The 23061-nt window shown below is 42.9% G+C and overlaps 1 protein-coding gene across 1 annotated transcript in view; it reads left to right on the forward strand.

Moving 5' to 3' along the window:
• Window positions 1–23061, forward strand: part of sema4ba (sema domain, immunoglobulin domain (Ig), transmembrane domain (TM) and short cytoplasmic domain, (semaphorin) 4Ba) — a 55239-nt gene that overhangs the window by 20573 nt on the left and 11605 nt on the right. The window contains exons 2-8 of the mRNA XM_079500666.1: window positions 1536–1950; window positions 16559–16719; window positions 17200–17262; window positions 18293–18391; window positions 19327–19438; window positions 19695–19811; window positions 20095–20252. Coding sequence (XP_079356792.1) covers window positions 1833–1950; window positions 16559–16719; window positions 17200–17262; window positions 18293–18391; window positions 19327–19438; window positions 19695–19811; window positions 20095–20252 — 828 coding nt within the window. The 5' untranslated portion in view covers window positions 1536–1832. The remainder of the gene's footprint in view (window positions 1–1535; window positions 1951–16558; window positions 16720–17199; window positions 17263–18292; window positions 18392–19326; window positions 19439–19694; window positions 19812–20094; window positions 20253–23061) is intronic.

Below are 23061 nucleotides of genomic sequence, written 5' to 3' on the forward strand. Positions count from 1 at the left end.
AACCTATATATTGGCTGAGTTTAATTTCAAAACTATTCAATGAACAAATCGGAAAGTAACTTAATTTGCTTGTATTTTCATGCAATTGTCCTGTGGTGGAATCTTTATTGTGTCAACAATATCCTACTACTTCATCTCTTGTTCTCTTGTTTCTCTGATGGCTGACTGAAAGTCAGAAATGTCGTGACAGATCCCCTACAACACTCCACTCGCTAACTTGTGCCATTGATTGGCAAACCCCATGTGTAACCAAACCTCCATCTTGGTTGTATTTAAAGAACTGCTCCCAGCCGTGGCATCTGTAATAGAATCGCATCATAAAATCCATGTGCGTATTAAGTTACTGTATGTATCTTACTACGCTCAGTCACATCAGTGCTTACAACATAAATACACCATTAAGGCTAATGGGGGTTTTCTTTCAAATATTTTTTAATTGTTTAATTTCTTATCACTGATTCTTCTGATTCTACTGTAGCATGCAGTATCTGAAGCAGCACAGAGATCTCTTTAACAGGGTTCTGTGGTCTGTAGGCGCTTTTAGTTCCATAATTCCCTTACCACGAAAGCCTTAAATCACTACATCCTAGTTTCTTATAATGAGTTTTAAGGGCGTTTATAATTGAAAGCAGACCACAAAGGCTTTTATGCTCTGCAGAAACCAAAACATCTTATAATGTGATCAATTGTAATTATACCCACATTTCTTGGCTGTCAGAAATCAAACAAAGCTGCCAACTTGTGTTAAGAGGTACATTGTTTTTGTTGCTTGGGAGCTGCATGTTAGCTAGTATCGGTGTCAAAATTGGACAACAGCTCTGACAATTCTTGTAAACATGAGCCTTTAATTGCAGGCACATTATTTACAAGCAATCGCCTGTTTTCTTTTCATTTCCGTGTACCTGAGTGTACTCAATGTTCATATCAATCTGAGGGTGTACACATCATGTAACCAAATGGAGCCATATAGGTCTATTTGGTTATATTTGTACACTCTGAGTTACAAATGGATAAAATAACACTGATCATTTTACTTTGTAGTATTGTGCATGGACAAAGTGTATTCTGGTTACAATATTGTTAATGATTTACTACAATGATATCGCTTGTTTATTCCTCTGAACAGAAAGTGAAAACAACCCCATGCAACCTCCGGAATGATAGTAATATTTAGTGAAAAGGTCAGCTGGGGACCCACAGACAAAGAAATCAGCTTTGGGGTTGTGTCCTCCCATGGCATTTCTTTACTCAAGCTTTCAAATATAATACGTTGAGATCATTATGCGGGCTAGAGGATTATTTGTTTTTGTCAAGATAGAGTCTAGACTGTTATTTTTTTTCCTGAGTCGTGAGCTCATTTAAACTGCTATATGTAGTGCTTGAACGGTAACAGCAATGCAGTCAACAGAGTATTGTAACTGAAAGTTTCTTACAAAGTACTTTTCCAGCATACATAGAAGAACTATGAGAGCTTTCTCATACTGTATACTATAGTATACTAATCTGAATGACTGTTCTATTGTGTGTCCTTTCAGGTCCCAGCTAGGAGCCAGCGTGTGCATATGGAGGAATATTTGCGGAGGCCGTCGGTCCAGGGAGGCTCATTTTGAGGTCACAGGTCACCATTCCGAGCCCCGGTGTCGTCTGCAGCCCTGGAGGAGTGCCTCAGCTTGGCTTTCACAACAGTGCACAGGTCTCCCATTCAGGGAGCGCCGGACCTACAGGAAAAGACCTAGAGAAAACAAACACGGGGCAGAGAAAGACGCTCTTCATGAACTCCCCAAAACCCTGAAAGGCAAACACTGCGTGTTGGCAGGCGGAACCAAGGAGACATGAGGACAGTGAGCATGGCCTGGCTCTGTCTCCCAGCCGTCAGCATGCTGCTGGTCGGCTTCGTTCACGCAGCGGTCGCCGAAGACGATGTCACTCCGCGCCTCAGTTTCTCCTACAGTAAGTATTCACCAGGTTCTCCTCTACAGTGTGGTTGGCAAACGGCACAATCTGGAGTGCTAAATTAACGGTGTCAAAATGGACTGGTCCATTTTTACACTCTAGCTAGATGATCATGAGATCTCCACCTACTGGTACATCTGGGGAAATCTAAATTCAACATATGGACTAGAACAGCAGTGAGAACAGCCGGGCCTCTGACAATGAAGGACCACCCTATGAATGAACGACCACCCTCAAGTCTTTGCATTGTTTTGGCACAGCTTTTGTTTTTAATTTCTGAATTGTTTCCAACCTGTTTTAGCCCACACTTTGAATTTAGATGTCACCACACAGTAGGCAGATATCTCTGATCGTCTAGCAACGCCAGAATAGTAGTATTTGCTCCTCAGGGTACCTCATAAAGGAGAAACCCAGCATTCCTTGGATGTCGGAGAAGGAACGAGCAAGAGGCATTCCTTGTTTACCCTGACATTGTGTCCGCTCCACTGACCTACAGTACGTCCGCGGATCATCCGTTTACTGGAGCGTAAGGGAGCACGCTCGCATAATTGTTATTCATCTATAAATAAGTGTGGCTTTTGAGGTGGCCCCAGCTCGGCCAGGGTGATGAGAGCTAAGGAGGTGCCCGGGGCTTGCATGCGTGCCGGGGCTTTGTGAGATGCTTGACATGGACAGCAGGGTGTGGTGAAGTGTTGACAAACACATAAACAAGAGCCAGGGCTGTTCTTTTCTGGGCCCTGCATGGCTCTGTGAAGTCTCACTGGGATGGTTTTGCAGCACAGCGTTCACATAAACTGCACACACAGATGATGAACCGTAGATGTTGCATTTAAACAGCAACCATTCGACTTTTTTTTGAGGCGCTAGGCCCCTCCAATGCATGAAGATGACGTTGTATGGCAGCCAAGTCTATGGGATTTATAATGTTTGTTTAGAGCACTTAAGACGTACAGTTGGGTGCCACCGATATTGTCCCTTATCATTTGACCCATTTAGGCCTGACCTCAACATTTAAAAAAATCCTTCTAAATCCTCCAGTTTTCTGAAATAAATATTTTCACGATTTTTCAAAAATAGCAGACCTACAAGCTCGTAGCGCGCCACTCGGTGGCGCGCTATGAGCTTGTAGATCTGCTATTTTTCAATAGCTAAATTATAACATAATGTTTAAAACACCAAAAGGGGTTCCTGCCCAAAATGGGTTAACTGTCCTTTTGCGCAGATCACACAAACCTCAGCAAAAAGAAAAGGACAATATTGATGGCCTCCAACTGTAAATCGTTTGCCAGCCAAGTGTTTGTTTAGGTCACTCATGTGACGTCATGTGGCCGATATAAATAAAGTGTGCAGTGGACAGTTGTTGGCTGACAGGAGATGGGGAGGAAGAGATGGGGAGTGACACGCAACAAAGGCCGTTGCGATCGGGACTCGAAAAGTTACTACTTTTGTTGATTCAATATTTATAAACCCCACACTTTTACTTGGTGTCTCTATTTTGCGCATGTCATTGTAGGTGTGTACTTAAGAAATTAGACAGATCTTCAAGCAATTTTCCATATTTTGTGTGACACTCATACGACCAAAATATGCTGTTCATTTATATTAAAAAAAGAAAAACATAAAAAGATGTAATATGGAGATACAAGGTTTCTGTTCGACTCCAATTAAATGGATTTGCGTAAGATACACCAGGATGCTCAAACCTTTATTATGTATCTTGAGGTATGGGCTATAGGCCTATATTGTAGATCTAATTAATAATGATGTAACTCTCATCTGTGTTCTCATTCATCATGAACTCACAAAAACCTTTCAGAAAGTGTCCATTCCAAAAGGTGAAAGATTCAGAATAGCTAGAGTGTTTTGTTTAGACTGTGTGTCTAGACTATAATGGTAAGAAATCCAACTAAATCCATACTATGAATGGCGTTTCCATTGGGCTGGCTCCGTCAAGTACTCACAGGTCAACACTAATCACTATGTGAACAGAGGCATTGTGCTGTGCCTTACTCAGGACAATGTGACACAGACGTCACTGGCACTGGAAGGAATTGCTCCTTTGCAATCTACATTATATCTATTGGTAGGTGAGTTATGGGGACATGTTCTCTCGATACTAACTTGAGCCTTGGAATGAAGAGTAACCCAAATGAATGATGAGATTATTTTTTTTCTTTTTCAATTGTGTTAGATATCTGTATTGTTAATAGAGCCTTTTTGTGGGATTGTATTGCTGTGCATGTTGATATTTTACACTCCAGTTGGATAGTTTACACACCGAAGAGGATTGCTGTGCACGGCATTAGTGTCATGTATTGATTTTTTAATTAGCCATACAATTAATCACATGTGACAACAAGGCTTTAAAGAACAGGGGTTGGGTTTAATTATTTTCTTCTAGCATGCTCAATCTATGTGCTCCATCAGTTCTTGTGTTTGCTAATGAACCCACAGCACCGCAGGTCGAATTTCAGAAAACAAAGCATAATGATGGATTATTATGCCAATGCAGGCTTGCAGTGATTGAACTGTGACACAGTGCATTTGGGCATCGTTATGGTCTTAAAATACGGGGAAGGGGGGGCTCAATCAGTGCAATGCCAGTCCTATCTTTCTAGATTGGGATAAACCAAGCGGTGCTCCTTGGGGCTGGGTGAGCATGCATTCAAATGGGTCAGTCATCTTGCACATGTCTGAGCCTGCAGCCTCTCCCTTACGTAGGATCTTTATACCAACAGGTAATCTCTCTCACCTGCCAGCCTCTACAAAGCTCACAGCTTGGCCCCGGTGGAGCGTTCCACAACAGCACACACACCATCAATCACTCGGTGAAAAGACCCTTCATATTCACACATACTCCTCCTCATTCTGACGGGAAGATTTGCTTTCGAGACGCGTTGCCGGTGTTGAACGCACCGATAAAACATGTCAAATGCATAATGTGACGACGAGCCAGGATGACTTTATGTAGAAGAAAATAACCCAGTTTGTCCTCCTCTAGTGACTAGAGGAGCGGCACCGGTCCGGTGGTTGGGAACCTCTGCTCTAGTCTATTTTAGTATGGTTTTAAGAACTAGCTAAACCTAATTTTAACCTTGCTTCATATAGAGCCATTATAGTAACATTTCCTGTAACTTTCGCCACGCTGATGAGCTCTGCCTTTTTCCATGTCAAGAAATGATTGACTTTACAGAAGCTGTTACGCTCTGTCAGTCGTAAAACGTCTTAGAGGAAGAACTATAGCTTATCAATATCATGGTTAGTCATATCCAGTTGACCAGCTGTCTGATGAGGCATTCAATCTGACAAGGTTGCTGTGTGGCTCAGGTGATGGACTAACTAACAGGCCTGGGCCTGCTGTGTCACCCAGAACTGAAGTGACAATCTATATTCGACTGGTATGAGGAAGCCGTTTTATTACACAGCAAAGTTCCCTTACAGGTAAAATGTTACACTTTCAAAGTTAAACTAATGCCTCTGGACTTTGCCACGTGTTTCCGTGGTGACAGGAGTTGCCATGGGATGGTATAACGTCCGTTCTGCTACACTGACATTTTCCAGCCTCCCGCAGATGGGCTTTGTCACATTGTGTTTACTGTATCAGCGCTATGGGACTCTGAGACCTGAACTTTATGCCAAAAAAACTACCCCCCTCTAACACACACACACACACGCACGCACGTGCACACGCACACACACGCATCACCCCCACGCCTAAGGCTCTCTGTGTCTTCTCTGGATGTCTGTTAGCTCGATGCGCTGCGAGCCTTTTATGTCAGTGAAGTGGGCAGGGCAGGCCAGTCCCCCCCAACCCCCTGCCCCCGTCGTCCCCAGCAGCGGCAACATTTTCCTGGACAGATTTCCCCTCCCCTCCTCTTTCTCGGTCCCTCGGTCCCTGCCTCGCCTTAATGAAGAGGGTAATCTGCCATGAATAATGAATGGGGATTTGTGTGCGTTATGGTGTGAACGCTCGTCTGGTTCTCATTATGCGCCTATCAGGATGGATCATGGGTTCGGGGAAGAGAGCCTACATCTGCTTTTCTGTCCTGCGCTTTGTTCCTGGTTTTAATGCGGACCATGCCGGCTGGCTCAGTGCGTTACATTGCTATTTTAAAGGCGCACCTACAGTATAAGCGTTTTACGTCTCTCCTGGCCCGTCTGTTTATCCCCTTGTTAAACATTATGAATGTGGTCAGTCATGCTATAATTTGGTTTAGGAGCCATCCCTGTAGCCGCTCGACACGTACAGCGTTATTAATCTGAGCAAGTGAGTGCAGGCTACTTGCATCAGCCACTCTCAAGTAATGGAGAATGACAGCGACAATGAGTGGGACAGTATTTGTTTAAAGCTTAATGAAATAACTATATGCTTTTTATTGAACGTGGAATGTATGGCAGTGGGAGATCTCTCTGGCCTCAGGGTTGTTGCATGCATGTATTAGTATTAGGCAGTATGAAAACTGTTGTCTGAAAAGTGTTACACAGCGTGATGAGCTCATAGTTATGTTATACTGAAGAGAAATATTGTTTGTAAAATATATTTTCTTTAATGTTTGCCCAATAATTTCCCCATCTATAATGGGCCCAAAATGCCAGGCTGAAAGTGGTGCGGTGGTGACGATGATGATGATGCTGGCGTGATGCCATCATATCTACCTGACTCTCGTCTATGGCTCATGAAAGGACAGACCACTGCTGTGATGTGGCTAGTGTTCACTAGACCCACTGTCTCCAGTCCAACAGAGAATAACCTATAAATCACGCTCAACAGACCCTGTAAAAACACTCTCATGGGCTCTCTCACACTCGTTTCCAAGGTATCTTGGGGACATCCTTGGTGCTGTTCGGCTGCTAAGCACACGGCATGAATCCACGCCAGTCAAGTTAGACGCCCTGTGCAGTGCTTGGCCCATTGGGACCATGTGTACATGAGGTCATGCCATATGGCTGATGCTTCCGACCTGTTCGCATTCACACAGGAGGAGATAGGGTCACGCCGAGGTCCTGAGGAGGCAGCCGGCTGGTTTGCATTATTGTCTTCCATATTGCGGTTGAACCGTGGGTCGGCTCCATGTAACTCTCCGGCCGAGAGATCTCGATGGCAGAGCAACAACATTCCCGTCGCTCGTGGAAGTGGGATCCAGACCAGTATAGCTGAGGTGCACACTCGTCTATAAACTGCCGGGCTTGGGAAACTACCGCTTTCCTTAAATGAACAGTTTAATTTCATTCCTTCTCCCAATATAAATGTTTCCATGGTGAGCTTAATGGTAAGCTTCGTCAGTTTCCCCGATATATACATGCCCATCTTTGCTCCTAATCTTGTGGCACTAACCTCCCGATGTCTGTTTTCTTAGAATTGAGGGCATTCTCGGCATCACCATGGTGCTTTGCATCAGGCTGCCAGTGGAGACAATATCCTGCTAACAAGAGAGAGCCTCAGCACTTACCAATACAAACAGCAGGCTCACAGCTTGCCTAATGAATCTCCTGGTGAATCACCCCTCCTGGCCTGTTATCTTAATGCAATCCAGATGCCTTTCTGTCCCTGTGCTTCCCAGGTTGAGTTGCCTTGCACTAATATACATTCAGGAGCTTCGAATAACCAGTGCAAAATGACTCAGGCTAATTACGTTAGCACTCTAGCATGGCCTTGTCCCCATCCTACTGCTATCGGACAATGTGACTGACACTGACTCGGTCAGTATCTGTACAAATCTCTACAAATCCTGTAACCTTCTTGGTCTTGAACCTTGACCACCAAATTGCACCACAGCTCAGATACTGGAGTTAGACTTGATGATGGCCTTGTGTTTAGACTTAATGATGATACTGTACGATAGTGTTTTGAGTTGTTGAAAATATACTGCACATACATACAGATGTGCTGTTTGAGAACTTCACATGTGTGGTGTTATATGTTAATTCTAATCAGAATCACAGAATGGACACTTCTTTTCAGTAGCAAAGCAGTAGAATTAGCAAGGCTTATTAATCTGCAGGAAAAACATGCATTTTAGAAAACCTTCAGGAAAAGATCAGGGAAGTGTGAAGAGTTAGAATGGCACATCTGTATGTACGTGCCTTTTCGCTGGAATCACACCTCACACAGGAACATTTTTGCTATGCTAGTATTCATATTTCTATGCTGTTGCTTCAGTGTAGTGCACTAATTCACACGACACATTCCTTATTGTGTGCAAACATGCCATTAAATGAAAATAATCCAGATTCTAGTGATTTGAGGACATTTGTGACCAAGAAATGGTGAAGAAAGCCTCAAGAGAGCCTAAGTTGACCTGTGAAGCTGAGAGGAGCACGGTGACACAACCAAGACCTACTGTAATATCCTACTTGGAGCTAACAGTAGTAGATCACCTAGATCAGGGGTTCTCAACCTTTTTGACATTGTACATGTCATTATGCGTTGTGAACCTAATTTTAAAGAATGGCTATTTTTGATCCGTAACCTTCATATTCTATCCAAGATTCAGATTGTCATTGTTGAGCTGTAACAGAGCGCTTATTGGGAAATGTGAGATATTTCCCTTTTAATTTCGTGCAATACCTCGTCAACCTGTGGTCCTACCCGACCACAGGATCTACTGTAAATGTCTCAATAGAAGAGCAGGGAGACCACATCTAACGACCACAGTTGTTAGTTACCCTATTGGCCTGAATATAAGACTACATTTTTACCAGCTGCTTGCAAAGCGGCTGGTTAGAGAATGGATATGAAACTTGCGACCCCGAGACCGACACCCTAGTCTTGCTGATGAGTGGGTTGCCAAGTCCGCTTATTTCCAGCCAAACTTGGATTGTTTTTTACCTCACAGTTGCTTGGCTGGTTTGGTTTTTGGAGGCTGGTTAGCTTATTTCTGTCACGACAGTTGGCAACACTGGCAACCATACTGACGAGTACTTCTGATTGCTGATTGGCTGCCTCGTCTCCAGCAACAACCAACATCCCAGTGTGACTCTGCACACCATGAACAAGAGTCACTCACAACATAATACTAGCCACTCGCGCACATCTGCAATCTGTCCGCATCTCATCTCAACTACTACCCGACATTTGCCCACACTTTATTTCCATTACACAGGCGAGTCAAGATGTTGTAGAATACGCGCACTGACACACGGGAGAGGAGAGGGGAGGAGAGGAGAGGGGAGGGCAGGGGATTGATTGATTGATTGAAATATTTATTAACAGTTTGCAGAATTACAGTACATTTCCAGCTCAATACAAAGACACATCCTGTTGTGTGGAAACTTTCCACACACATTAAATACAGATACACAGATATTTACATTTCATAGCACAATTCTGGAGATATACGGCAGCAGCTGGTTATTAATTCATAATGTATGAATTATTGTTTTCCAATGGAAATATCCTAAAAAAAAAACGGGGTCGTGTCCTACTTGACATTCAATGTTATTTTTCCACAAATTAGTCTTGAAAAATGGGGGTTGTCTTATAATCAGAGTCGTCTTATTATTCGGGACAATACGGTATAATACTCCTATTCTCTACCATATAGATGAGTTAAAATAACATTCTGTTCACATACACATGTATTTATTATTTTATTTCTGAATTTCTTAAGTGGTTAACATGACTCCCCTTTTAGGAAAGCATAATTCCTGCCTTGAATCTTCTCTCATGTCCCCTTGCAGATGAGAATCTAGGTCATGTTTATGGACAGAAGACTGGAAATGGGGCATGAGACGTCTCTTAAAGACGTCCCATCAGATTCCTATAGCTTGCCCTTGCACTCTCAAAGAGCGATGTGTATTTTTTCCAGGTCACCTACTGGTGGAGCATGACAAGCACTAATCTTTTGCGGAACTAGACAGACAGCGTTAGCTTATTGCCACAGTGAGGAGCTGTCATTTATTGCTGATGCTGTCACGCAAGGCTCTTTGTTACTCTGCACGCCTCGTTTTTGGGACAACAACGACCTCTCTAATATGAATGAACAGAATCTGGCCCTGTTGTAAGAGCCAGGAGTTTGCTACACAGAACACTGGCCATTTGCCGCTCAGTGATGTGATGTGATGTGGTAGAAAAAGTACTCAAATTCTTTACTTAAGTAAATGCATCAATCCTGCAAAATAGAAAGTAAAAGTAAAAGTCCGGAATTCAAAATGTACTTGAGTAAAAGCACAAACCTACATCAAAATGTACTTAAAGCACCAAAAGTAAAATTGATCATTATGCAGAATGTCCCATTTCAAGTTTTCCAATGTGACGATCAGCTATTTTCAAATGGCCGAAATGTAGACCTATAGGGTTGAAGTGGTTAATGTATGTTTTGTAATAATATTCAATCTACAAATTAATTAGTAACTACAGTTTTTAAATGTAGTGTAGTAAAGGTACAATATTTGGAATCAAGATGTAGCAGTAGAAGTAAAAGTATTGGAAATTGGATATAAGTACAAATACCTCAAAATGGTACAGTACTTAAGTAAATATACTTAGTCACTTTCCACCACTGGTGATGTGCATAAGAGATAATTAGATTTATGTATAGATTTTCTGCTTCTGTTTCTTTGTAGTTCTGCATAATTTAAGTAAACAAGAATGTGTGTCTTTTAATGAGATGTGCCGTGTTCAGACTGTCATAGCCAATACAAACGGCCACCTCCAGTCCTGAGGAAGGGCACTGATTGAATCGTTTTGTTGTAGTTGCCTCATAAAATGAGGCACTTCGATGTTCCACAAGGAGGGACAGATTGCGCTACATTTGCCTTTCAGGGGGGATGCTCCATGCTTTTAATTAACTGCACTTTTTTGGACTCAAAGCCATCGGGAACTCCACTGCAACGGAACGTGGAGGGTTCCCTTAAAGCGGAGTCTAGGAAGGGCGGAGTATTGCAATCCATTTAGCGGTGTCATTTGCAGAAATGACATTTAATTGCATAATGATGGTAATGATCTTATATTGCTTACAGCTGCGAGAGGTCGAAGCAACCGCTGTGTGTGCTCTGCCGTGGAGTCACAGAGGAAATACTCTGAGCCACACAAAAGCTGCTCTCTACTCTATATCACTGCAGGATGTGGGATCACAGGCCTGGGAACCTCGATACGATGAGAGCCCTGGTGGCACGTGCATGCGCGGAGACACACACACACATACACACACGCACGCACGCACGCATGCACGCACACACGCACGTGTGGCACACAAATACTGGAGAGGTGTAATTGGCAAGATAGTCAAGAGCAGCTTTTCTGGTATCATCCAGCAGGTTTAAATAGCACTATACTCAGTACTGGCCATGGTGAAGTACTGGAGGTGTTTGAAACTGTAGCTGATAGTCACACTATAGAGGGTATGCGTGTGACATCATCATCAAACCCGGAAGTTATGCAGGAACGCCTACTGAGTGGCAAAAAACTACTTTCTGGCCTTGACAGCCCATACATACAAACAGAAAGTCCTATGTGATTGCATTAAACAACATTAAACAATGTTAAACTCACTTTGCCTGTCTCTTTGCCACTCGATTTGCCACTCGATGTGCCATTCACTTTAAGCATGCGCATACCCTCTATTGTATTTGGACCAAGGTGACTCTTAACACTTGTTTATGGCAATAACTACCCACTTCTTATTTTGTGTCAAAACGTGGACAAAACTGTTACCTCTCAACCTTGTTAATAATTGACCATATGGCGGCCTTTTTGCTTCTTACATAAGGTTTTGGAAATTCTGTCAGCCTCCAGTCTCTAGAACTGTGTCCCAAAATAACTTAATTGCCTCTCTTTGTTTGCCATTGACTTGGTGGGCCTCAATAATAAGAGTTTCCCAGTGAGACGGTGAGTGACAAACTGCTGCGAAGTGCTGTAGCTAGCACAATTGAACATACTGTAGGCCTTCGAGAGGAGGCGGGGGGCCCCCGACACGGCGAGGATAAACCAGCTATGATCTGTTGCATCTCTCTGGTTTTATCCCTGCTGCCCACTTGGCTGCCCTCTCATTGACACCCCTACTGTATGGCTCCAGCAGACAGGTCCACTCTTACACACTACTGTACTGCTACAGCAGACACTACCCTCTCTTACACTCTCTTAAGTGCTGTCTCAAGCCTGGCGGTTTTCCCTCATCCGGCTGTAGGCCACAGCATTGGGGCTTCATTGTCATGGGATAGCCCCGAGGAATCAATGTCAGATGGTCAAACGACAATAGAATTGTGTGTGTGTGTGTGTGTGTGTGTGTGTGTGTGTGTGTGGGGGTGTGTGTGGGGGGTTCAAATGGGATACACACACACATCCTGGTAATGGTGACCTGAGGGTAACTGTCTGGGTGACATGCAGCAGTTACCCCATCCTGGCTTTGTCATTTGTGGTCCCTGGAATATGAATGTCTTATTATGCCTTTTTGCTCATGCATGGCTGAATTGCCTATTTGGGATCAATCTGGTTGAAATGGAGGCCAACTATAAAAAGGTCACATTGTCGTCTATTTCTGAACCATAAATTATCACAGAATCAGATTATCTATCGATAATATATTCCACTAATCCTGATTTAGAGCTTAAATGTTCACAACTTCGAATTCTGTACACAGTGCACACAGGATATCCAATATGTTGAGAGAAGAGTTGATTGATTTAAATAATACGTTGTTTTGTTACAATATATACTATACTATGCTGATTCTCCCTACAAACATGATGAACATTTTGTAATGTTTTTTTTCCCCACTCCAAAATTAGTCATTGTCCATTTTTATTGTCGCCACCATGTTTATAGTCTGTCACTGCCAAGCCAACTGTTTGGTCTGTGGAGGGTGCAGACAACCACATGTCTCCTCTGATACACATGTGGCCCTATTTAAAGGCATGGTGAAAGTGCATTTAGGGTGTGTCCAACTCCAATTTTGCCAGTTAAACAGTGCATTACCTGGGCGCAATGCAAGGCGCAAGTTGCAAATGGGTTGTTTTTAATTAAGCTTGGGTGTGTTTTGAACATACAGTAACATTAATTAAACAAATCAGTGTGCCATCTCCCATTACCTTTAAGAACCAGGTGCACCTGGTTCACCAAACATTAACGACATACCCTGGCCTATACAGTACTTAGCTAACCGGGGTGCTCCAGGGCTATACATTTGGTCCGCTCCTTTTTCCCCTACACCTATTTTTAGAGAATGTTTGCTGAAGTTTTGTTGAATGAGAAGTCCAAAATAGGGACACTACGGTTCATGTGGTAAAATTGTGGAATCGGCAAGTTGGAGGACAAACAGTATTTTTGCTGAGGAAATGGGTCTGCTTGTGTGCCAAGAGTTTCCTTATGAATGGAGTAGTTGACAAGATTCAGACATTATGAAAACCATTCACTTCATACGAAGCAACTTGTCTTTCATATTTGTACATTTTCTGTCTTTTATAACTTATGGATTTCTGAGGCATGCTTCCTCTCTCAATCACATGATGGTGAAACTGAACATGCTAAAATACTTTATAGTATAAATAGCCTAGACTTTGAGTGGAACACGATATTGCAGGCAAATAAATCTAAACGGGGAGATGATTAATGTTTGCCTTAAGTTCTGAATGGAAAGATTCATAGTGTTTCAGGCCCTCGTGGATCTCTTTAATGATACACAATTACTGGCCCTATTGTTTTTCTGCGTCAGCCATGGTTGCTGAGTACGTCGGTGGTGATCTGACTCCTGAGAGTAATTGTGTAGATATCCTCCCCTCACAAACCCCCTGAAAGCCTTTGTTTTGGTTCAAGCTCTGGCCTTTGTCTCCGTCTGTGTAAATCACTGTTCAATTTGCCCAGGGCACTGAAGGAGGAGAAAAGCCTGACTTATACTTTGGTGCACGCGGGTGTCGCAAACGGCAAGTACAAGCTTTACAAGCTCTTCAAGCTCACACCGGTTCGCACGGTGAACTTGTAGATCTGCTATTAATCAGCGCACAACAACACCCGTTCGCAACTAAGTATAAATCAAGCGAAAGAGCAAAGCCATGATGCAGCACTCGATTCATCCTTTAATCACAGAGACGGAGTGAAATTAAGGCCCCAGTGGGTCGTTGCTACAGTATGTAGAGGAGAGCCTCTTGTGGTTTCACAGACAGATTTAACCATAATAAGGCCCCCTGTTGCTGTGGCGATGTGCTGCTATTAGCGTGTTGTTTTCCCAAGGGGAAGGAAGTCTCTGAGCCTCCTGCATGTCCTCTGTGATGCTGGGTTACATTAGGTCACATGGTTCTGCACTGCAGGTATAATAGAAATGTAGAATCTAATTACGGTCTCAGATTGATACCTTGGTCTGTAGTTTATTCTTCACCAGGCCCAGTTCTTCACCCTCTTCAAAGAAAAATCCTAAGTGTTCATTTAACTCTGAGTGCATAAATGATCGGGCCTCCCATTAGCCATTTTTTTGTGTGTGTGTGTGTGTGTGTGTGTGTGTGTGTGTGTGTGTGTGTGTGTGTGTGTGTGTGTGTGTGTGTGTGTGTGTGTGTGTGTGTGTGTGTGTGTGTGTGTGTGTGTGTGTGTGTGTGTGTGTGTGTGTGTGTGTGTGTGTGTGTGTGTGTGTGTGTGTGTGTGTGTGTGTGTGTGTGTGTGTGTGTGTGTGTGTGTGTGTGTGTGTGTGTGTGTGTGTGTGTGTGTGTGTATATATATACTGGGAGTCTGGTGCAAGTGCACGTGAGTCGGGATTTGATACTGGGACGTGAGTCGGGATTTGATCAACCCCGGCTGGGTCGCCTGAGTGAGGTGTATGATGTTGGTTGACCTCAGGATACATCACTGAGGATACGTCCCAGGTGCATCCATGCGATGTATTTTTAGTTGTGTATATATATATATATATATATACACAGTATAGTATACAGTACCTTTATCAGAAGAATAAAACCCCTTAAGATGCATCATCTCTGTTTCAAGGGGGTCGATCCTTGCTTTTTTGTTGGCTCTTTTTGACTACAATAAAGTAGTGAACTGTGCTGTGAATTTCACGGGTTCTGTTCCCCTCCCCCCCCTCCATATGCTATAGTTTGGTTTCAGATAAGGTTCTCAAAACCTAATTTGGGCCCTGCTCAATGTTCAGGAGGTAGGTAGTACTAAGCCTGAGTTGTGGAAACCCGGAAAATATACTTTCCATATGTTTCAAAAATAATAAATAGCTGATGTACAAGCTACAACATGTAGCAATGTAACGTGTTGCGAGCTTGTACATCTGCTGTCTTCACCTTTTTATTCAATTGAAATGTAGGCGGACCTACTGTATACACACATCAACAATGTCTCCTATGCTAAAAGTAAAAAGGTCGAACCCGCACACATTGTTAAAGAAATCTTTATTTCAAATAGGTTATAGTACGTTTGTGGATGATCTTCTTCAGTTCAACTGTTTAAGTGCCAGGGACGTTAAGACGAGCTGAATCTAATTATGCACTGATTGCCAGGGGCGTTAAGACGAGTTAAAAAAATAAAAAATATATATATATTTTTTTATATATATATATTTTTTAATCCATATTTTGAAAATGTCTCTAATCTGGTGTGCAGGTGATGACATGCACATGACATGCACAATATAATTACATTTTCTTTCTTTTATTTATAATGGTCTTCGGTGGCACCGAGGACCAACAAATAAAGACTTTTGTTACCATTGTTTGTTCTACCTGTCTACCTTTTTAACGCTATAATGGAAAGGTCAACGACAACAACAAAAAACTAGAACTAGAAACTAAAGGAATGATGGTTCTGGGACCACATTGTAGTCGATTTGTTATACTAGTATGACCTTTAGGTTCAGATGCTCAGGCCAGGCCCACATGGAAGGACTCTAGGCCAGCTTTTTTCATGTCAAGGACCCCCCCCCCCCTTCCCCCAGAACCCATGATGGGGGTGGTCAAACCCCACTTTGAGCACCACTGCTCTAGGCTAGGTGACTCGTGAGCTTTAAGGCAATCATGAAGTGAGACTGGATGTTTTGACAGCGGGCTTTAGGAAGCAGTGAGAGGCTCTGAAGTGTGTCAGTGTGTTGAGAGGACAGACATCCTTTTAGGGAGAGACTGCTTGCTTCCTCCACTTCCCTCTCTCTGTGTTGAACGGAAGCGCGGTGATGAAAGACGTCTGACTGGACACACACACACACACACACACACACACACACACACACACACACACACACACACACACACACACACACACACACACACACAATCACACACGCATGACACACACCGGAGAGAGGGAATCAAGGTTGGCATAAAAAAAAATCTAATGCTAGTCGATATAGTTGTCATGGGAACGAGAAAACTGGCCTAAAGGAACCTGGTTGATAATGACACTGCGTTGGTGTCTCGATTAGCAAAGAACATCTGTGTCCCTGCTGAACAGTTGCATTTGTGACCACACACACACACACACACACACACATACACACACACATACACGTGCGTGCACATGTGCGGAAACTCCCACCCTAAATACACCATACATCTGTACAGCAGCACCACCACATACTATGAACGCTCAGACACACGTCAAGGAATCTGCATAATTTCCTGAGTTGGCTCCGTTCCACTAATATTGTGTCTCCTCTTGTGTCTGTGCTCTCATCATCTCCAGATGCAAAGGAAAGAACAGCCAAGCATTTCTCGGTCAACGGGGTCTCCAACTTCACCTCCCTCCTTCTCAGTAAAGAAGATAACATGCTGTATGTGGGCGCGAGGGAGGTCCTCTTTGCTCTCAATCTCACCGATATCAGCAGAGCCAAGCTACAGAGACACGTAAGTATGCACAAGTGTCTGTACTGTATATATGTCTGCATAGTTCATACATAGCGTCGTTGTCGGGTGGAAACCTTGTATGTCCAACACTGATTTTTCAGGAAATGTAAAAGATAAAGTGTGTTCCAATGCATCACGTGTAGATATTATTTAGTTTATTATTTAGTTTATTATTTATTTATATTATTTAGGTTCTTGTTAATACTTTTAAGTGGTGAAATATGTATGAATCCCACAGACACACTTAACCACTACAAGCTCACAACACGCTGCATCGTGACGAGCTGGTAGATCGGCTATTTTTGCTACTTTTGTATGATAGTACAAGTTGAAATATAGAGATACAGAGTTTCCACCCGACAGGGACAATATACATTATATATATACAGTATACCACCCCCACAGGTGCAATGTGAATATGACAAGGCGCAGCACGCAGGTTTATTCTTTCTGTGACTCAAAGCATTTCCTCTCCTGCAGCTAACATGGAGCACTCCAGAGAGAAAGAGAGACGAGTGCAGCTTCAAAGGCAAAAACTTGCAGGTAAGTGAAGTGCTGCTGGTGTAGAACTCATGTAGCCGAGTTCACTTGGCCCATATATCATGGACAGTGCAGCTACTGTACTGGGCCTGAAGGTTATCCTCACCTGTTTGGGGGGGGGGGGGGGGGGGGGGGTGTGTGTGTGTGTGTGTGTGTGTGTGTGTGTGTGTGTGTGTGTGTGTGTGTGTGTGTGTTGCTGGATGTCATAGCACTGACATCACAAATGGCTTGCATCATAGACTGGCCTCCAAGTACTGTAATTGCTAGTATAAGATACACTGTACCATATTACTTGGCAACAATGGGTACAGTATGTACCCCAGCTAGTATAAGATACACTGTACCATATTACTTGGCAACACTGGGTATGTACCCCAGCTAGTATAAGATAAACTGTACCATATTACTTGGCAACACTGGGTATGTACCCCAGCTAGTATAAGATAAACTGTACCATAGTACTTGGCAACACTGGGTATGTACCCCAGCTAGTATAAGATAAACTGTACCATATTACTTGGCAACACTGGGTACAGTATGTACCCCAGCTAGTATAAGATACACTGTACCATATTACTTGGCAACACTGGGTATGTACCCCAGCTAGTATAAGATAAACTGTACCATAGTACTTGGCAACACTGGGTATGTACCCCAGCTAGTATAAGATAAACTGTACCATATTACTTGGCAACACTGGGTACAGTATGTACCCCAGCTAGTATAAGATACACTGTACCATATTACTTGGCAACACTGGGTATGTACCCCAGCTAGTATAAGATAAACTGTACCATATTACTTATCTATTGGCTCAACCTTGTACATCTGCTATTTTTTGTTATTTTTGAAGATTATGAACATGATAATAATAATAATAATCCAAAATATATGGATGCCATGTTGAAAGGGGTTAGCGATTGTGATTGATCATCTGAGTATCTCTGAAGAACATGTGAAATGGATAAGGGTGTTTAGACTCAGAGTCATCATTCATTCTGTTGTTGTTCTCTCTCCCGTGTTTCCAACACAGACGGACTGTTTCAACTACATCAAGATTTTGCTGCACGTGAACAGCACTCATCTCTACGTGTGCGGAACGTATGCCTTCAGTCCCATCTGTGCATACATAGTAAGTGTGCATGTGACGCAGCTTTGTCTGACATTGTATTATTTAATTTGTTTATACGTAAATGTTTTATATACATACAGTATTATATATATTTTTATTGTATTTATTCCCTATGTAACCATGCCCCCTGTATACTCAAATGTCACACATTTACAGCAATAGTGGAAATAAGCTCTTTGCCTTTTGAGAGAGAGAGAGAGAGAGAGAGAGAGAGAGAGAGAGAGAGAGAGAGAGAGAGAGAGAGAGAGAGAGAGAGAGAGAGAGAGAGAGAGAGAGAGAGAGAGAGAGAGAGAGAAATTGAGTTGTTGTGCTGCTCAGATCCTTTTTTTCCCTTCTTCCCAAGGACTTCTATCCAATGTGTCTCCTTGAAGGCTGCATATTTTCCACTTTGGAATATTAACAGCCGCAGTGGACATATACTGTAGTTGTTCCTCCTGATCCGCTTTACTTTACTTGGATACGAGACAGACAACACTTAGGGAATGGAGAAACCCATTGTTATCACAGAGGGCTCTGACCCAAAGTGCCAGGTACTTCTGAGCTCTCTTAGCGCACTGGCAGAGGCTCTGCCCACACAGACAGAACCAGCAGTCTTAAATTGAATCAGTTGGACAATGCCATTTCACTGTGGAAAATGGAGTTATACAAAACACAGTATAGCGGTTTGCAGTCTTTTCATCACTCTATCAAGGCCTTTTATTATGTCCCAAGATCATTGACAAACATACAAGCGTGACCTGAGCTTGAACCATATTACCCAAGATAGCCTGACCACCTCTTCATTTGGGTTGGGAAGCTTACAGTAAATGGGCCAAGTGGCCAAAGGATTGTGGGCAAGTGTAATGTAAGTTTCGACTGTACTTTTGTGTGTGTGTGTGTGTGTGCGTGCGTGTGTGTGTGTGCGTGTTCCTTGCATGTGTGTGCATGATTTCCAGAACACAACAGACTTCTCCCTCGTGAGGAGCCAGACCGGGGAAATTGTTACAGAGGATGGACGCAGCCGTTGTCCTTTCAACCCGGATTACAAGTCCACCGCCATTATGGCTGGTAGGTCGAACACACCCTATAAGATGTCAGGAATTTACAGACATAAATCCTCTTTTGGGAGCTCTGTGGAAATCTGGTAATGTACTGAAAAACTGGATACAGGAGATTGGAATTAATTCTGGGTTCATGTTTTTCACTGTATACAAACAAACAAACAGAGTTCTGGATCACATTAGCGTGCATGACGCAGACAGAGGCCCATCCTGTGTTGGTAAACAGAGTATGATTAACACGGGTTCCTCTGTGTTTGTTGCAGACGGAGAACTGTATGCTGGTACGGTCAGTAATTTCCAAGGAAATGAACCCATCATTTACAAGAGCCTCGGTCAAGGAACGGCTCTAAAAACAGAAAACTCGTTGAACTGGCTACAAGGTACAGTATATGCTCCAAGGTCACATGGCTGCAATTCAGTATGTGTATGTCTTACAGAACTATACAGGCATTGATAGTTTCTCCCGATGCTGTTGAAATAGCTCTTCTGTAATATAATCTCAGTAATGGTTAAAAGAACATTATTTTACTGTGCAGGGCTTATTGCCCACATGCTGCTATTTGCCAGTTGCATGGAGAATTTTGACGTCACAGGGAATTGGGACTTCCCTGCCGCCCCCTGGGTTTGAGTTGATATCTAAAACCATTATGTTTACTCTTTCAGACCCAGCCTTTGTGGGCTCTGCCTACATACAAGAGAGCCTGCCCAAGGGCAACCCAGTGGGTGATGATGATAAGATTTACTTCTTCTTCAGCGAAGCTGGGAAGGAGTTTGATTTCTTTGACAACACCATCGTGTCACGCATTGCTCGCGTGTGCAAGGTGAGCATTAACCTTGGTGGATATACCGTTCAGAGTATTCAGAGTAGACCATTGGTTCTGTTACTCATCTCAGACAAGACATGGTAACTGCCCATCTGCCCATCACCATTCTGTCATATACAGAGAAATTGGTACATTTGTGTGTTTGGGCATCTGCTGTGGTAACGGGTACGGTCGCCCCTTTTCCATCTCGCCTCACTACTCTACCTAGCTGTAAATAACAAATCATGTTGGTGATTATATAAAAGGTATTATCATATTAATTTATCATTGTTAAGTTCACTCTGTATATCCACGGGCATAATAGCATGATGATGCCATTACAAAACATGGGCTACATGGAAGAAATGTGTTTAATAAAACAAAATTAACTGCTAGAAGGTCCTACATTAACTTAATTAAGCAGTCACCGTCTCTGTCTCATGTTATTCTTTCTTAATTTTACAGAGTATAGAGATCGACTACTATACAATCAAATAAATCTGTATACAAGATAAATTTCAGATTTCAATACTAAATTAACTGTTCTTTCGGGGGTTGGTAAAGGGGCGAGTCGTCTGGTATTCTCTGCTGTGTGTACACGCATGTGCGTGCGTGAGGTAAATAGAGAAATGACAGGCGGAGAGGAGGAGGCTGTGTGCGTGTTTATAATCTCACATACTGAAGCATGCGCTGCTGAACAGCTGTATGTGTTTTATTTAGGGTGGTGCAGCATGCAGTGTTTTTGGCCTGGCGCAGGATCTCTCATTACAGAAAAACATTCCTCTCGCGTGTTTTCCTCTGCCCAAGCCCTCTCCACCAAATCTGATCCACTCCACCCTCTATTCTTATATTTCACCAAATATTAGCATTCAGACAGGATTCACAAACGGCTCAGGATGACTGCACCACCAGTCCCTTTACACATAAATGCATTACCACAACATTGCGTATATACAGTTATACTGTAGTGTATATACTTATATATTCAGTGCTTTTTGAATTGACTCAGTCATTTTGAAATTTTCTTGGCTGCTGAGCGTTTGCTCTGCAAAGATTGTAAATGATCATCAATATCCTGAAGGTCTTGATTAATCCGATTGTCACTGAATGTCACATGTGATGTGAGATGTTGACATTGCCTCATCTACCGCAGTCCAAGGAGAGTGACAAACACTCACTGACAGTTGAATGCACACACCCCCTCTTTGCTTTGAATTTCTGAATTGTGTCTGCTGGCTACGCACTGCCTTGTAACATCAAAGACACCTTTCTTCATAGCATTTTTATTTATTTATTTTTACACTTTGACTTTACACAGATATGAGGGTATATGAGAAGTTGTCTTATGACTCACTGGGCTTTGCAGCCATAACATAACAAACATATATTGAACAATCAATAGAGGGTATGCGTGTGAAATCATCATCATACGCGGAAGTTATGCGGGAATGCCTACTGAGTGGCAAAAAACACTTTGACCTTGACAGCCCATACACCCAACAGAAAAGTCCTATCTGATTGCATGATTAAATGATATTAAAAAAACATTAAACTATAATGGAGGGTATGCATGTGCATACCCTCTATTGAGCCTATATGGGACAACATAGTTTTAGTAACAAATGTGCTTTCTAAATTTCTGAATTCACTGAGGTCCCTTTAACTACTTATACGATTAAAATAATGAACTCTTAGGCCTGCAACATGTTTGGAGATCTGTTTGTTAGATCTGCTGTAGCCTGGCGTCCACCTATGCTTTCTATGGCATAGGCAGCATCCGCTGGGAGAATCTAGACACAGCTGCGCGACATGAGACTAATTAATTAAAGTGACACAGAGAGAGAGGTGTGTGTGTGTGTGTGTGTGTGTGTGTGTGTGTGTGTGTGTGTGTGTGTGTGTGTGTGTGTGTGTGTGTGTGTGTGTGTGTGTGTGTGTGTGTGTGTGTGTGTGTGTGTGTGTGTGTGTGTGTGTGTGTGTGTGTGTGTGTGTGTGTGTGTGTGTGTGTGTGTGTGTGTGTGTGTGTGTGTGTGTGTGTGTGTGTGTGTGTGTGTGTGTGTGTGTGTGTGTGTGTGTGTGTGAGAGAGAGTCAGTCAAACAAAGGTGCAGACGATCAGAAATCAGCAGAGAGTGATCAACGTTTGCGCTACTGTATGCCGTACTGAAGTGGACTATCACCCCCAGACTTTTATTTTCTCCCTGGAAATAAAAACGTCTGGGTTTCCGAGACTAGATCTGCTGTGCTATTTTAGTAAATGTGAATATTTTCTCAAATTAAAGTCATCTCTAGTAGCCCTGTTGTCATTTACAGTGTCTGACTATGGAACTGAAATTCCCAGAATTCAGTTCAAAACAAAACCACCTCCAAAATGATGCAAGGTCCCAGTGCTGAATACATTTGACAGATAATTGTGACTCGAAATAGTGTGAAAATATACCAGTGAAATTATATCAAATGTTTTAACTGGATAAAGTTACCCAGTAGGAGTTTCTGAAGTTATTTCCCTATAATGACTGAAAATGAGAACTGATCTGTGACATTATTTGAAATGTCCAGTATTGACATACACATACACACAGACACGTATGCACGCACGCACATTTGACTCACTCACTATTTGTATGTACAAGCAGACGGCCAGTGCCCGCAGAATGTAGAGAAGTGGCTGGGCTGTCCCCAGGTGTTTCTCCTGACAGTTACCCTGCTGTCAGAAGAAGCAGGGCATCACAGACAAACCCCCAGGAAGATGGTGGAGCTCGGCTGTCAATCACAGCCATAATTCAGAGTCAGAAGCAGAGCTCAGTGTGTCGAATACATCTCTGGCTTTTT

The sequence above is a fragment of the Electrona antarctica genome (genome assembly GCF_951216825.1).
Source record: "Electrona antarctica genome assembly, chromosome: 5".
NCBI lineage: Eukaryota > Metazoa > Chordata > Actinopteri > Myctophiformes > Myctophidae > Electrona > Electrona antarctica.